Source organism: Leptodactylus fuscus, chromosome 8 (assembly GCF_031893055.1).
Source record: "Leptodactylus fuscus isolate aLepFus1 chromosome 8, aLepFus1.hap2, whole genome shotgun sequence".
NCBI classification, from domain to species: domain Eukaryota; kingdom Metazoa; phylum Chordata; class Amphibia; order Anura; family Leptodactylidae; genus Leptodactylus; species Leptodactylus fuscus.
In genome coordinates this window covers 2,200,315-2,215,573 of record NC_134272.1, presented here as the reverse complement: position 1 = coordinate 2,215,573, position 15,259 = coordinate 2,200,315, and the positions used below count along the sequence as shown (strand labels likewise).

The window sequence follows — 15,259 nt, the reverse complement described above, 5'->3', positions numbered from 1 at the left end:
TGGTGACATTGCTCAGTGACTGGTGACATTACTCAGTGACTGGTGACATTGCTCAGTGACTGGTGACATTACTCAGTGACTGGTGACATTGCTCAGTGACTGGTGACATTACTCAGTGACTGGTGACATTGCTCAGGTGACATTATTCAGTGACTGGTGACATTACTCAGGTGATGGTGACATTGCTCAGGTGACATTATTCAGTGACTGGTGACATTACTCAGTGACTGGTGACATTACTCAGTGACTGGTGACATTGCTCAGTGACTGGTGACATTACTCAGTGACTGGTGACATTACTCAGTGACTGGTGACATTGCTCAGTGACTGGTGACATTACTCAGTGACTGGTGACATTGCTCAGTGACTGGTGACATTACTCAGTGACTGGTGACATTGCTCAGTGACTGGTGACATTGCTCAGGTGATGGTGACATTGCTCAGGTGACATTATTCAGTGACTGGTGACATTACTCAGTGACTGGTGACATTACTCAGTGACTGGTGACATTGCTCAGTGACTGGTGACATTACTCAGTGACTGGTGACATTGCTCAGTGACTGGTGACATTGCTCAGGTGATGGTGACATTGCTCAGTGACTGGTGACATTACTCAGTGACTGGTGACATTGCTCAGTGACTGGTGACATTGCTCAGTGACTGGTGACATTGCTCAGGTGACATTATTCAGTGACTGGTGACATTGCTCAGTGACTAGTGACATTGCTCAGTGACTGGTGACATTACTCAGTGACTGGTGACATTGCTCAGTGACTGGTGACATTGCTCAGTGACTGGTGACATTGCTCAGGTGATGGTGACATTGCTCAGTGACTGGTGACATTACTCAGTGACTGGTGACATTGCTCAGTGACTGGTGACATTGCTCAGGTGATGGTGACATTGCTCAGGTGACATTATTCAGTGACTGGTGACATTGCTCAGTGACTAGTGACATTGCTCAGTGACTGGTGACATTACTCAGTGACTGGTGACATTGCTCAGTGACTGGTGACATTGCTCAGGTGATGGTGACATTGCTCAGGTGACATTATTCAGTGACTGGTGACATTATTCAGTGACTGGTGACATTGCTCAGTGACTGGTGACATTACTCAGTGACTGGTGACATTGCTCAGTGACTGGTGACATTGCTCAGTGACTGGTGACATTGCTCAGGTGATGGTGACATTGCTCAGGTGACATTATTCAGTGACTGGTGACATTGCTCAGGTGATGGTGACATTGCTCAGGTGACATTATTCAGTGACTGGTGACATTGCTCAGGTGATGGTGACATTGCTCAGTGACTTCTCCCTCCTTGTCAGTGTCATTATCACAGCTCACTATTGTCACTATTGCTCACCATTGTCACTATTGTCACCATTGCTCACCATTGTCCACCATTGTCACCATTGCTCACCATTGTCACCATTGCTCACTATTGTCACTATTGTCACCATTGCTCACCATTGTCACCATTGCTCACCATTGTTCACCATTGTCACTATTGTCACCATTGCTCACCATTGTCCACCATTGTCACCATTGCTCACCATTGCCACCATTGCTCACTATTGTCACTATTGTCACCATTGTCCACTATTGTCACCATTGCTCACCATTGTCCACCATTGTCACTATTGCTCACCATTGCCACCATTGCTCACCATTGTCACTATTGTCACCATTGTCACTATTGTCACCATTGCTCACCATTGCTCACCACCAGCAGCAGCACTGACATCACCACAACACTCCGCACTACTCCATACTAGTCTGCCTAGAAACGGACTGTACCACCTCACCTCACACGATGACTTCTGTCCCACAGCTCACTAAATCATCCCTACAGTAATCTAGACATCAGTCTACAGTCACATATTGTATTAGCCGGGAGTTTTCCCCATATTAAACATGTCTTAATCTCATACACAACCTGCGCCACCCCCAGCTGGGTGCATGGTACTAGCCGTCGCTATGGAGACGCGGTAACATCTCGGCATCAGGAAGTTGTGTAGAAGGGGGAGCCATAGACGGGATTATCCGGGACTGCGCTGGAGAGAACTATGCAGGTAAATGCTCAGCCATAGCTTCTATTCATTCCATACGTGACTGTACATTATAGAATTATATACTGTCCTCATACATTTACAGCTGTATGGAAACTGCCTCACAAGAAACTATGGCTTTGTTATCCCTGCCCCGACCAATCAGACTTCTTGTTACATTTTCCCAGTGACGTTCAGACTCTGAGAGCTGAGCTGTGATTGGTCACTTCTGCCCTCACTTCTCATACAGGAGATTGAATGTGTAATCGTGTCCAGTGCAGCAGATTCGTGTTTAACTACTTCAGGACTGGGCACATTTTTCAGGTTATTTTTGTAGGTTTTCAGGATTATTATTATTATTATTATTATTATTATTGAATAATTTTTGCTTCTTTTTTGGGCTTTAATTTTCTGTTGTTATTTTTCATTTTATCTTTATTTTAAGTAGAAGAAAATGTCAATAAAAATGAAGAGCAAATGTCTGAGTTTTTCACATTTTTTTTTTTTATCAGTACAAAGTGCTACTAAATAGAATTTTTCCCAGGTTTTCCCTCTGTGTTACGGTAAGTTTTACATAGATGAACATTATGATGGTTGTGTCGCTGGGGGCAGGGCTACAACCTATAACATGCGGGTGGTAGTGGCGATGCTTTTTGTGTTTTTTGTGGGTTTTTTTTGTCTTTTTTTTTTATTTATTTACACACTGTGGGTGTTTTAGACCTTTGGGGGATGTCATGAAGGTTCCCATATCTGTAGGTAGTGATCGTATAGTAATACGCCTGCCCTATCGGCGATCCCGCTGTCGTTATAGCTTATGGTTTACATCCCAATCTCTACAGGTCCGTCCCAATGGATTCCCATACAGACAATATGGCTTTTATTCCGGAGAATGAACAGTTCTTCAAAACTTCTTAGTAAGTATTTTATATTCTTTTCTTGTCGATGTTTCACTCTAGTCTTGATCAGATAAAGATCCGCGTTTTCTTAAAATCAGTGTTAGTAATCAGAGCTGCAGGATAAAGCAATGGGAAGGTGAGAGAGGCAGGGCAAGGTTCTGTTCAGACAGGAGGCAGCATTCAGCCCCTCAGATTGCCAGCATGGCCTTGTAATTTAGCAGAGCTTAAAATTGTTGTTGAGGCAAAAAATTTTTTTTTAAATAGGTCGGGGGAGGTAAAAAAAAAAAAAAAAAATCCTACTCACCCATGCCCGGTTCTCCGGGGTCCTCTCAGTGCGGTCCGGTCCTGCTGCTCCAGGGTCTTCATGAAGTGAAATTCCTCGCCGGCTGTGACGTCCCTTTTGCTGACGCCGCTGATTGACGTTGCGCTCACAATGGCAGACCCTCATAGATGATATACTGATTTAAGGTACGGGCAAAGTGAGTGAATTCTAGCGAATCCCGTGCCCATTATGCAGTTAAAACTGCTGTGCGGACACACCGCGCAGCATGTCAATTATACCTACAGAAATGCCGGCGGATTCCTCACAGGTGTAATTGTAACAGAAAGTCTGTGGAGGAAAACTCTGCGAACTTTCTGTTTAAAGCGCTGCGAGAAGAACCGTGTTGCGTTGCCGCCGCAGTTTTTCCTGCAGCACTTTTTAGCTGCGGGACGTCCCGTGGGGCCAGAGCCTTAAAGACATCCTGACTGACTCCATGGAAGGAGATAAATGACAGAGAAGCTCTGCTGGAAAAGGTGATTAATAAAACGTCATGACCTGAGCTATAACATGGCCGCTCCTCCTCGTAGGCGCTGACAGACGTGCCGTCCTGTAGGGCAGAGACAAGGACGTTCCGACCTCAGGATATTTTTACATCATGAAAGTAAAGTGCAGCCGATATATTGATCAGAGATGGATATGACCGTCGCACGTTCATACTTGTGGGTGGAATATTGAGCTGAACATTTGCAGTGGGCGCGCTCTATAGGTGTTATGCTTTGAACTGGTCAGATCTGTCATCATATCAATTATCCAGAACGTTCCGCTCTTCGCTAATGATGTTCCAGCACTTCAGCATTGACTAATGTTCCAGCAGCCAAAAGTATAAATGCAAGCAGGGAAGCTGACAGGGATGCCGCGGCGGGCGCCTGAATGGTTCAGCTTATGGAGCATGGCTTAGTATTTTTTAGACTCTGTGCACATTGTACTTGAGCCTTCCATTAGTTGTGTGTCCACCAGGCGTATACATCAGATGTATCTATATAGCGCTATTATATATCATCCATATGTGACTAAGGGTGTCCTATGTTAGGCTGCTGTCACTTTCTATTATAGCATGCAGCACGTCGTACCCCAGTTAAATATGTCTGATCCATGTTTGGGGGGTGTACTCTATATTAGAAGATATTTCCAACACAAAGCTTAGATCATAGGCTTAAATGCAGTGTGTATACAGAGTCTTAGATACATCTTTGTACCTACAGTGTGATAGTATTCTAGCACCCCTGCTGATCTAAAGCTGATCTGCGGGGAATACAGTAGTAGCACCCCTGCTGATCTAAAGCTGATGACCAGTATTGTGTCTCCAGTATCAAATCAAACAGGCTTTATTGGCACGTCCAAATAGATATTTGGCATTGCCAAAACTAGTAAAGTGTGGGGGGGAGTTGGAGTCCAGGGGGGGGGAGTGGTGGGTATGGGGGGGGGGGGTTGATTTGGGGTATAACAGTCCGTGGAGTCTCATCTTCCTCTTCGTTGGTGACAGCTATATGGGGAGGTGGGGGTGGGGTGGGTGTATTGGGATAAATATAACAGTCCGTGGAGTCTCATCTTCCTCTGGTTTGGTGACAGCTATATGGGGAGGTGGGGGTGGGGTGGGGCAGGTGTTTTGGGATAAATATAACAGTCCGTGGAGTCTCATCTTCCTCTTCGTTGGTGACAGCTATATGGGGAGGTGGGGTGGGGCGGGTGTATTGGGATAAATATAACAGTCCATGGAGTCTCATCTTCCTCTGGTTTGGTGACAGCTGGACACGTATTGGGCAGCGATCTCCACAGTGGCCTCTTCTTCTCCCAGTAGGATGTAGAGTTTCCTCTTCTCCCAGTCTGGGATGTGGGCAGAGAGTCTTTGGTAGTAGACGGCCCTCACAGCTGAGTATTTGGTGCAGTGTAGCAGGAAGTGGGTCTGGTCTTCTAGGGCCCCCTGGTCACAGTGCTGGCACAGTCTCTTCTCCCGTGGCTTGTACGTCTGCCTGTATCGCCCCGTCTCTATCTCTAGGTTGTGGGCGCTCAGTCTGTACCGGCTCAGGGTCTGTCTGTGCTTGGGGTGGCGTATTCTCTCCAGGTAGGTGGCCATGGTGTAGTCCCTTTGTAGGGATTGGTACACATTGGTGAGTTTCTTGGAGTTATTTATTGCGTTTCTCCATTCCTCGATGTACCGCTCTCTGTCTCTCTCAATGACTCCTTTTATTTGAGCCTTGTTCAGGACATGTTGGGGGTTTTGGTTTGGCAGATGGCTGATGCTTGGTTGGGGGGTATCAGTTTTTCTCGGGGCTCCGTGGCTCAGCCAGGCTTGGTGGTGGAAAGAGCCAGGACTGCTGCCCTGTATGTGAGTCCAGAATGATAGCGCCCTCTTCTGTATGGTGAGCCATAGGGGGAGTCTGCCTAGCTCTGCCCTGCAGGCCATGTTGGAGGTGTTGCGATGGACATGGAGCAGGTATTTGCAGAACTCCAGGTGGAAGTTCTCTGTTGGGCTGGAATCCCACCTTGACTGGTCTGGGTAGGTGGCTGGGCCCCAAACCTCACTGCCATAGAGAAGGATCGGGGAGATGACAGCGTCAAATATCTTCCGCCATTGTGTCCCTACTTTTAGGGTTCACCTTATAAATGATTCTGTGGGTATTTGTGTGACTAACAATAATCTGCTTCTATGATTTTGTGTTGTATTACAGCCCAGGACCAGAGGACAAGCAGTTTACGACTGACGACCACTTTCTGATGAGCCGTGTTAATCCGCCACAAGATCTGCTGGTAATGGCGATATTCTGACAGTGTGCGGGCCTGCTGTAATATCCTTATATGAGGGATATTGAGATTTTGAACATATACCTGTGTATTACTAATGGGTTACAGATCAGGAGCAGCCATCAGGTGATCGCCCCGCTCCCTCTCCCAGTATACAGCTGATTTTATATCCAGCAGTCGGCCATTGAGGTGTAGTGTTAACCTGTCATGGGGCGTCTGCCCAAACACCAGCGACTTCTACAGAGCGACTCTCCATAGTGGCTCTGAGTAGGGGAACCCTCTTCTATGATGTCCATTTGTCCTGACAGGGGGCAGTGTATGGACGGGGATTGTCTTACTAATAATTCATTGCTAGCCTAATCATATCACCGTCAGTGGTTAATGGGGTTATGCAGACACAGGAGAGGGAATAAGTGTCAGATCCACTGGGTCCTGCAGTGCTCAGGAGAATGGGGGCCTGAAAAGACCCCCTGAAACCTCCTTATGAATGAAGACCAAGTGCACTTGTATGGCCGGCTCTGCAGTCAGTTCTGTGAGGCTGCCGGGACTACAGCCCCATAAAAGAGAATGAAGTTCTGATTGCTCATTCAGGTGCACTTGTTCTCATTCACAGGGGGACGTTCGGGCTCTGCAGAAGCAATGAGGAAAAAGCCTAAGGGTGCATTCACACGATGTAACGTGCAGCATGATCTGGCATATATACGGCTGCAAAATCACGACCGCAAAATAACCCGGCGTATACGATCCCATTAAAATGAATGGAAGCTTTTACGGCGCGCAAACTCTGACACGCTGTATACGTGCCAGATCACGCTGCACGTTACATCGTGTGAATGCTCTTACCCTCAGCGATACAGAGCCGTGACATGTTCCTCTATAAACATCTGCAACACTAACACAAATCCTTCACATGTTGTGTCGTCCAGTCTCTAACAAAGATGATAAGGTTGAAGGTTTTGTGAGGAACAACTCGATTTCTCTGACATTGTTGGGGCAGAATATAACAGAGGAGTAACATAGTCCACCAACCAGTGTGAATGGGGACTGAGAGTGTGCTGCCACCTAGTGGTATAATTGTAATAGATAGGAGATAAATACATGCTGGACGTTCTTCATACATACACAGATACTTGTACAGACTGGGGGATCCACAAATATATGGAAATCTAGATTTATAGACCTGAGTGTGAGTTTCTATAGGACTTGCATACTGTCCATTTATAGAGTTAATATTTGCCTTTTCTTATATCTTTTCCCACCTTCTCATATCTGCAGAGATCGGCAGCCGCAGAGAATGCTGTGAATGATACGAGCTGCTCTGAGCAATGGCTTCTCCACCATGGTATAGACTCCCGACATCTCACTATCCCGGATCTTCTCAAGCTGGGGAATATTGTCATGTGAGTCTTATGCCGGATAGATTTTCTCCAACCAATCATACGGACAGATAGTTACTGAGATCTCTCCTGACATGTGGAAAATAGCAATTCTTTATCTAGAAATGGAGGATCTATAAAACCTGTGATTAGTCCACAAATGACAGACAAGTGTGCAGGTCTATGGATCTATTCACACAACCATAACAGACCGTGTGAACGATTCAGCAGATAGTAGGACATTTTCTGGTTTTGTCCATTTTGTCCCTCCATAGATTCCCATCTATGAGGATCGGTGAGAATGGACGTCACTCAGGTGCAAACCGACCACCAAAAATCTGCAAAACAGCTGCGCTCCTGTGACTACGGCTGTATCCGGGCGCCTTGTTCACAGACACTTTTGTATTGAGATATATAATGGCCGCTCTGTATATATATATTTATATCCTTCATTATCACTGACCTGTTTTTATCTACAGGAAACCAACTAGAAATGCGTCCAAACAAATCCAACTCACCGCAGAGACTGTCAGTGAATTTGAAATGAAAATTCAGGAGTAAGTTTTGACGTTTCTTGACAAGAAATGATATAAGTATGAAAGAAGAAGAAATTCCTGAGTAATCCAGCGCTTACTTGTAAGGGTTACACTGCGCTGTCCGTGTCTCCTAGTCACTTCTATCAGAGTTACAGGAGCAGGGTAGCTGAGAGTTTGGCTGTTTGTATAATCCAATCTACTCCGCCAGCCTGGTGTGGTGAGGAAGGGTCAGGGGACCCCCGGTATGGAGACGGCCGCAGCTCCTGAGGGTGAAGACGCTTCTAGCAGACGTTTGCCAGACATTTCTCAATTATTGGTTGTCTTTATGTTGTAGGGCCATTGATGACTTCCATAAAAGAATTGGTTGGTTGATGGAAGGAAACAGAAAGGTAATGTACAAATATCCAGCACGCCAGGAGAGGGACATGTGAGAGATGGCGGAGATCGGGGTGAGCCTGACCCTCAGCAAGCCAATACACCGCTTATACCTGCTCTGTACCTACACCTAGAAATCATTCCATACGTGAACCGCACAAGGACTTTGTAATACATCTCACTACATAAAGCTTTATATCTCTGCATTACTTCTAACATCAAAGTATTCGGAGACGTGACATGGGAGGAGGAAGCCGACATATATACTGCGGCCACGAAACTCTGCTAAACCTAGTAACTACCATAGCTCTTCTGACTCTACTACATCTAGTAAGATAATGCTCTGCCGCTATACAGTATGAGGCAATAAACCAGTTCCTAGTCACTCGCAGCCTCCTCTGCCAATACTCAGACCAACCCCCCTTCTGATCCCCGAAATTAGTGGTAGAGACCACATATAAGTAGGGGAGGCGAGCGGCCCGTCTGGTCTCCAGAGTTCAGTCTCAGTAATACGTATTACATATGTCTTTTTATATTACATGTTTATGTTTCACTTTGTAGATGTTTGGCCTTGTCCAAGGTAAAAAAGTAGGAGTGCTGATCGATTCGTCTCATCTGAACTGCGGTCCAAGGAGAATGGATTTCTTAAGGGGCCTCTTGGTAATACATTATATTGGACATGTAAAGTTATTCAGTTGGTTTTCTTGGATATCTCTACATTGCTGTAACTTATATCGTATCACAGACATGAAAATATTTGGTAAATTCCACTAAAAATACCTTTCAATCTTATGTCCTGACCCTGTAGATACAGACAAACAACTTGCTCGCCCCCACAATGTATTCTGTGTATTAGGGTTACCATGCAAGAACAGTAGAGAACCAAAATATCAGAGTCACCACGATGTGAGTGATTAGCATGTAAAATGAAACAGTGGCCCTGGTTGTCACCTACATCCCGCACCTGGCCCTGGTTGTCACCTACATCCCGCACCTGGAGGTGCCGAGGGAAGGAGCTGCATGGACATCCACTATTACAAAAAGATCATCATTTAAAATCCATTTCTCCAGACCCCCCCTTCCCTTTCTCCTGTGTTATAGATGCCGCCTGATGTCAGGATCTCACTGTCCCTCCAACAGCATCAGGAACATTTATCTGCAGCTGAGACTAAGTGTTCACAATCTTTACCTAATGACCACCAGCAAGTTAAAGAATCCTAATTCCCAAAATCTTAGGAACCTTCTGTCATTGTCCAGTCACAACGTCCGCTCTGGTAAACCTGAGCTGGTTTATTAGAGACATCTGGTCTTGTGCTGCAGGAAGGTAATAGTCTCAGCCCTGATCCCCCCTCGCACATTACTTGTATACACACTATATACTAATGTGTTATACTGAGGATATACATGGACATTATCATTCAGTGGTGATACATACACAAGAGGGGCCACGTCTTAGTCTGGATAGCTGCTGTTATATTTGTACACTTTCTTCTCTTACCTGACATTCCACATTTACAATCCCTCGCCCTCAGTGTCCTCCATTGGGACAGAACAATGCTCTAGTTCTCCTTTGGTGAGTAATTCATTGTCTATCATTCAGTGTCTTGTAGATGAGCAGCTGAGCTCCAGAGAGAAGATGTTCCTCATGTCATTTGGAACGGATGTCTCATGTCTATGGGAATATCCAAAAGAAGTTAACCTGCGTGTGTAAGTCATCTCTAATTCTTAGGCTCTTTTGGGAACTTCAGCATTTTTTTTCCTTCATAATAATTTTCCTTCTTTCGTGTCTAGCAAATTGAGCAAAATAGTCTCATCTCTAAATCATCTGGATCCTCCATCCTGCAAGCCTAGGCTAAGTTCACATCTGCGTCAGAGGTTCAAACCCCCCCAAAAAAGTCCTGCCTCTAGGTTTTATGTCTGGTGATATGGCAGGCACCATAACAGGGACCAAAATGGACTCCATCATTATTAGTAGGATTATTGGGCTTTGTCCATCGTTCAGCAATTCTGTCTTCAATTGACTGATGCGGAGGTGTCCAGCCTTATATGGCTCCATGTGTTCTTACTGTCAGGAATTCTCCTTTACAAGATTTCCTTGTGGAAGGACGACCAGAGTATTAAGACACCGCGCTTGCTCCAATTTTATTAAAACACACACAATTTTATTCCAAGTATATACCACAGCACACAAGTCTGTTGTGATATATGTTGTGTTGTGGTATCAACTTGGAATAAAATTGTGTGTGTTTTAAGAAAATTGCGTGAGTAAGCGCGGTGCCTTAATACTCTGGTCGTCCTTCTGGATTTCATCCCATCCCTTCAGCTGCTGCCTTATACTCCGTTCCATTTGGGATCCATATCCAAGGCTTTAAGGACAGGATACTATTCATTTGCTCGGTGCCCATTGTCGGTGTGTATTGTGGAAAGCGTCTTATTATGTGACAAAGGATTGTTCTGTCTCCTCTCTGTAGATTACATGAAGGCAGGCAGTGGATACAAGAGCTGCAGCCTCGGGGCGGCTGTAACTTACTTCTAGCATTACGGAAAGCTCTGCACATCCCGGACCTGGATACAATCGTGGTTATTGTTAGCAACTGGTATGATTTATATTGCCCTCTGTATTATAACACGATGGAGAAGCTAGACACAAGTGTATAAGTATAACAGGCATGGATCTGTCACTGCTCACGATGTGTCTGTTTCAGTCAATATTTGTATTACCTGTCATTTAATTCTTGGTCATCTTTTCTGTGCGTTTGAATATGAATTATGAATGTAATACATGATAATACATTGAGCAGTGGGTGTTACTGTTCCCCTTGTCAGAAGGCTCCGCACTGATCGCTTTGTGTCAGACTCTGTAGGGGACAAAACCCACAAGTGGTAACACCCAATTGTCCATTTATTCATTTACATCTTGGTGTTCTTGTGTCCTTGTTTCTAGTCCTGACCAGACCTCCGATGTCCTCTCTGACTACCTTCTGCAATGCACTTTGGGAAGAAATCTTAAACTCCACCTTGTTGCATTTGATAGCATTGGGCAGGTAATCTGGGTTGTACTTAGTGACACAGTATTGTATGAATCCCATTGTGAGCAAGTACAGTAAAGTAATATCATGTCTATTCCACTATAGGCAGATCTACAAGCCCTGGCTGAAGCAGTAGGAGCACATTTTCATTGCTTCTCTTCATGGAGAGAGGTAATCTGGATCTCAGGTTCTCTTCAGTCGTTCACCAGGTCCTATTAACTGAAATACAAGCATAATGTTCGCTTTATGTTGCTTAAACAGGATGACATTTATGCGAGCACTGATATCAGGTTAATATTTGGAGAGGTGCAAAAAGCAATAGACATCTTGGACAAAATCAAGGAGCTGCGGCAAGGAAAACTGGATGACACCTGTGTCAGTATAATACAGAAGGTGAGCGCTCCTAACGTATTACTTATATCATGTGGTAACATACAAGAGGGGAAGCCTGCTCGTGCTCTTATAGGGGGTGTGCCAAAATGCAGATAGGTGATAAATGTCTGATCGTTGGGCGCCCTATAAAAGCAAAGAATAATACGTACTGTTAAAGGGGTTTTCTGGGCTCTCCTCTGGTGGCCGGGTGTTAAAGGCATACTCACCTACCCTGGCACTCCAGTAAGGCCTCGTTCTACGTTCTCTCCCCTAATTGTGATCGCCGATGCTGCACATGTGACCACTGAAGCCAGAGATTGGTCCCAGCAGTCATGGGAGCTTCATCCCTTTGAGTCCAGCTAGGACCGGTGCTGGAGGGAATGGGGGATGCGAAGCCTGAACGAGGCGCCAGGGAGAGGAGGGTATGACTTTTTTTTTTATTTTACTGCTCCCCCCGCCATGAGTAGGTTTTCTTGTTGGGCCCATTTTATATGAATAATCTGTATTACTAACTCCTGGCTCAGTCGCTGATGATATAGGGGAGCGTGATACAATTAATAGTTAATTATAGTGATTCATATTCAACTTTTACAGGTAGACTCTTTGTGCTTAACCATTTTGGGGGGGACTTGTTGTGTCTTTGAGCGACAGTCGGAGTCAGTTCTCCAATTTAGATGTGAATTTACCAATTCAAAACATATTTTCACAGATATCAACTGAGGTTGCCAAAATCCCTCCCTCGGCATTTCTCCCAAAGCCGCCCAATCACAACGCACCCCTGAATATAGACGTCCCCAATTTTTCACCCAGAACATCAGCTGAATGGCTCAAGAAAAATGGATTGAAAGGTAAAAGGTTACATTGTCCCGATTCATCTTGAAAATGGCGACATCATGTATGGCAGACGCGCATGACCCCCCTGATAGTCTTATGAGCTTTCCTACTTTGTTATACAGAAATCCAGGAGTTTCTTATTGATGACTATCAGTAGATTGTCAGGGTTTCCTCCCCCTCCTATCCGCGGTTTGCAGCGGCTGCAGTATACCAATACACAAGCACAGACACCGACACATTGATTGGAATGGGACTGAGCGTGTCGTAACTTCCCTTTAAATCTCTGTATTAAATGTAAAATAAAAAAAACAATAAAAGAAACACAAAACTCATCAACCCAACAGGACATGAATAGTAAGAGAGCAAAAAGGAAGGAGGAGAAATCAAACAATAAGTAACCAGGTGTATGAGTGTCTGCTGTTAAATCTAACTCTCATATACATAACAAGGAGAGAAGCTTATCTAGATATATAATTGCATAGGGTAGATACATCCCGGCACAATAGAGGGGTCTTCTCAGCTCAGGATTTCATCTTCCTCTTGTCTCCTCTTCCCTCCACTTCCGGCTTCGCACAATTATCTCTGGATTTACATACACAGGTAACAGAGATACTGCTCAAGACACTTTACTAGCCCTTATCAGGGCTCAGAACCTACAAGCAGTATATAGACAGAGGAAGAAAAGAGTATACAGAGGAGAGGAGAGAGCAGGTCTATGACCTAGGCAACCAGCTGTATACTATGGGGAGGGATGTTTAGCTGTATCCTGCAAACAGAGCAAAATAGATAAAGATGTATAGATAATAGATGTATTGGGTAAAACACTGCTATAAGTCTGAATAGGAGCCTCGAGATGGCAAAAAATGAGGCTTATTTACAGTTACTACAAACTAAGTAAAGGGTTAAATATAGTCAGACGCCTTAATAAACAAATGAAATGATCTGCAGGACTTAAGCACTGTCCTTGGTCTCCATCTTCAACCCAAGAAATGACTTCCTAAAACCGAGAAATCTGGTTCATTTTATCTATTCAGAGGGAAACGGCCCCTCTGTTCTGCTATTGTGACCTCTCCTGAGTCTGCGGGACCACCCGTATACTAATAGTATATACTATCTTCTGTCCGCTCATGGTTACTGTATGTGCAGTGATAAATATTATTTTCTTTGCAGCCAAAAAGATGACCCTGTATCAGATCCTAGCGCCCAATGCCTATTCTACACTGGAGGAATTTGTGCCCATACTACAGAAATCTGTGTCCTCTACACTTCTGGAGGTAAGGGACCTTCGTTGTACAGAAATATTCGCTCAGGCCCCTCCCACATTGGTGGAATATTTAGTAATACGCCCTCAGGATATATCCATAGGATATGCCATAAATGTCTTAGAGATGCTGAGTCCACCTCTGGGACCCCCATCTATGCTGAGTGCACCTCTGAGACCCCCATCTATGCTGAGTCCACCTCTGAGACCCCCATCTATGCTGAGTCCACCTCTGAGACCCCCATCTATGCTGAGTCCACCTCTGAGACCCCCATCTATGCTGAGTGCACCTCTGAGACCCCCATCTATAGTGAGTCCACCTCTGAGACCCCCATCTATGCTGAGTCCACCTCTGGGACCCCCATCTATGCTGAGTCCACCTCTGAGACCCCCATCTATGCTGAGTCCACCTCTGAGACCCCCATCTATGCTGAGTCCACCTCTGGGACCCCCATCTATGCTGAGTCCACCTCTGGGACCCCCATCTATGCTGAGTCCACCTCTGAGACCCCCATCTATGCTGAGTCCACCTCTGAGACCCCCATCTATGCTGAATGCACCTCTGGGACTCTCGTCTATGCTGAGTCCACCTCTGAGACCCCCATCTATGCTGAGTCCACCTCTGAGACCCCCATCTATGCTGAGTCCACCTCTGAGACCCCCATCTATGCTGAGTCCACCTCTGGGACCCCCATCTATGCTGAGTCCACCTCTGGGACCCCCATCTATGCTGAATGCACCTCTGAGACCCCCATCTATAGTGAGTCCACCTCTGAGACCCCCATCTATGCTGAGTCCACCTCTGAGACCCCCATCTATGCTGAATGCACCTCTGGGACCCCCATCTATGCTGAGTCCACCTCTGGGACCCCCATCTATGCTGAGTCCACCTCTGGGACCCCCATCTATGCTGAGTCCACCTCTGAGACCCCCATCTATGCTGAGTCCACCTCTGACCCCCATCTATGCTGGGTCCACCTCTGGGACCCCCATCTATGCTGAGTCCACCTCTGAGACCCCCATCTATGCTGAATGCACCTCTGAGACCCCCATCTATGCTGAGTCCACCTCTGAGACCCCCATCTATGCTGAGTCCACCTCTGAGACCCCCATCTATGCTGAATGCACCTCTGAGACCCCCATCTATGCTGAGTCCACCTCTGAGACCCCCATCTATGCTGAGTCCACCTCTGAGACCCCCATCTATGCTGAGTCCACCTCTGAGACCCCCATCTATGCTGAGTCCACCTCTGAGACCCCCATCTATGCTGAATGCACCTCTGGGACTCTCGTCTATGCTGAGTCCACCTCTGAGACCCCCATCTATGCTGAGTCCACCTCTGGGACCCCCATCTATGCTGAATGCACCTCTGAGACCCCCATCTATAGTGAGTCCACCTCTGAGACCCCCATCTATGCTGAGTCCACCTCTGAGACCCCCATCTATGCTGAATGCACCTCTGG

General features: G+C 45.9%; 1 protein-coding gene across 1 annotated transcript in view; it reads left to right on the top strand.

The window, feature by feature from the left end:
* Window positions 1-1,981: 1,981 nt before the first annotated feature.
* The window catches only part of VWA3A (von Willebrand factor A domain containing 3A), a 31,684-nt gene continuing 18,406 nt past the window's right edge, over window positions 1,982-15,259 (top strand). The window contains exons 1-14 of the mRNA XM_075284873.1: window positions 1,982-1,992; window positions 2,892-2,966; window positions 5,940-6,018; window positions 7,288-7,412; window positions 7,868-7,945; window positions 8,259-8,313; window positions 8,861-8,959; window positions 9,900-10,006; window positions 10,771-10,896; window positions 11,244-11,343; window positions 11,434-11,499; window positions 11,590-11,721; window positions 12,410-12,548; window positions 13,705-13,808. Coding sequence (XP_075140974.1) covers window positions 1,982-1,992; window positions 2,892-2,966; window positions 5,940-6,018; window positions 7,288-7,412; window positions 7,868-7,945; window positions 8,259-8,313; window positions 8,861-8,959; window positions 9,900-10,006; window positions 10,771-10,896; window positions 11,244-11,343; window positions 11,434-11,499; window positions 11,590-11,721; window positions 12,410-12,548; window positions 13,705-13,808 — 1,296 coding nt within the window. The remainder of the gene's footprint in view (window positions 1,993-2,891; window positions 2,967-5,939; window positions 6,019-7,287; window positions 7,413-7,867; window positions 7,946-8,258; window positions 8,314-8,860; window positions 8,960-9,899; window positions 10,007-10,770; window positions 10,897-11,243; window positions 11,344-11,433; window positions 11,500-11,589; window positions 11,722-12,409; window positions 12,549-13,704; window positions 13,809-15,259) is intronic.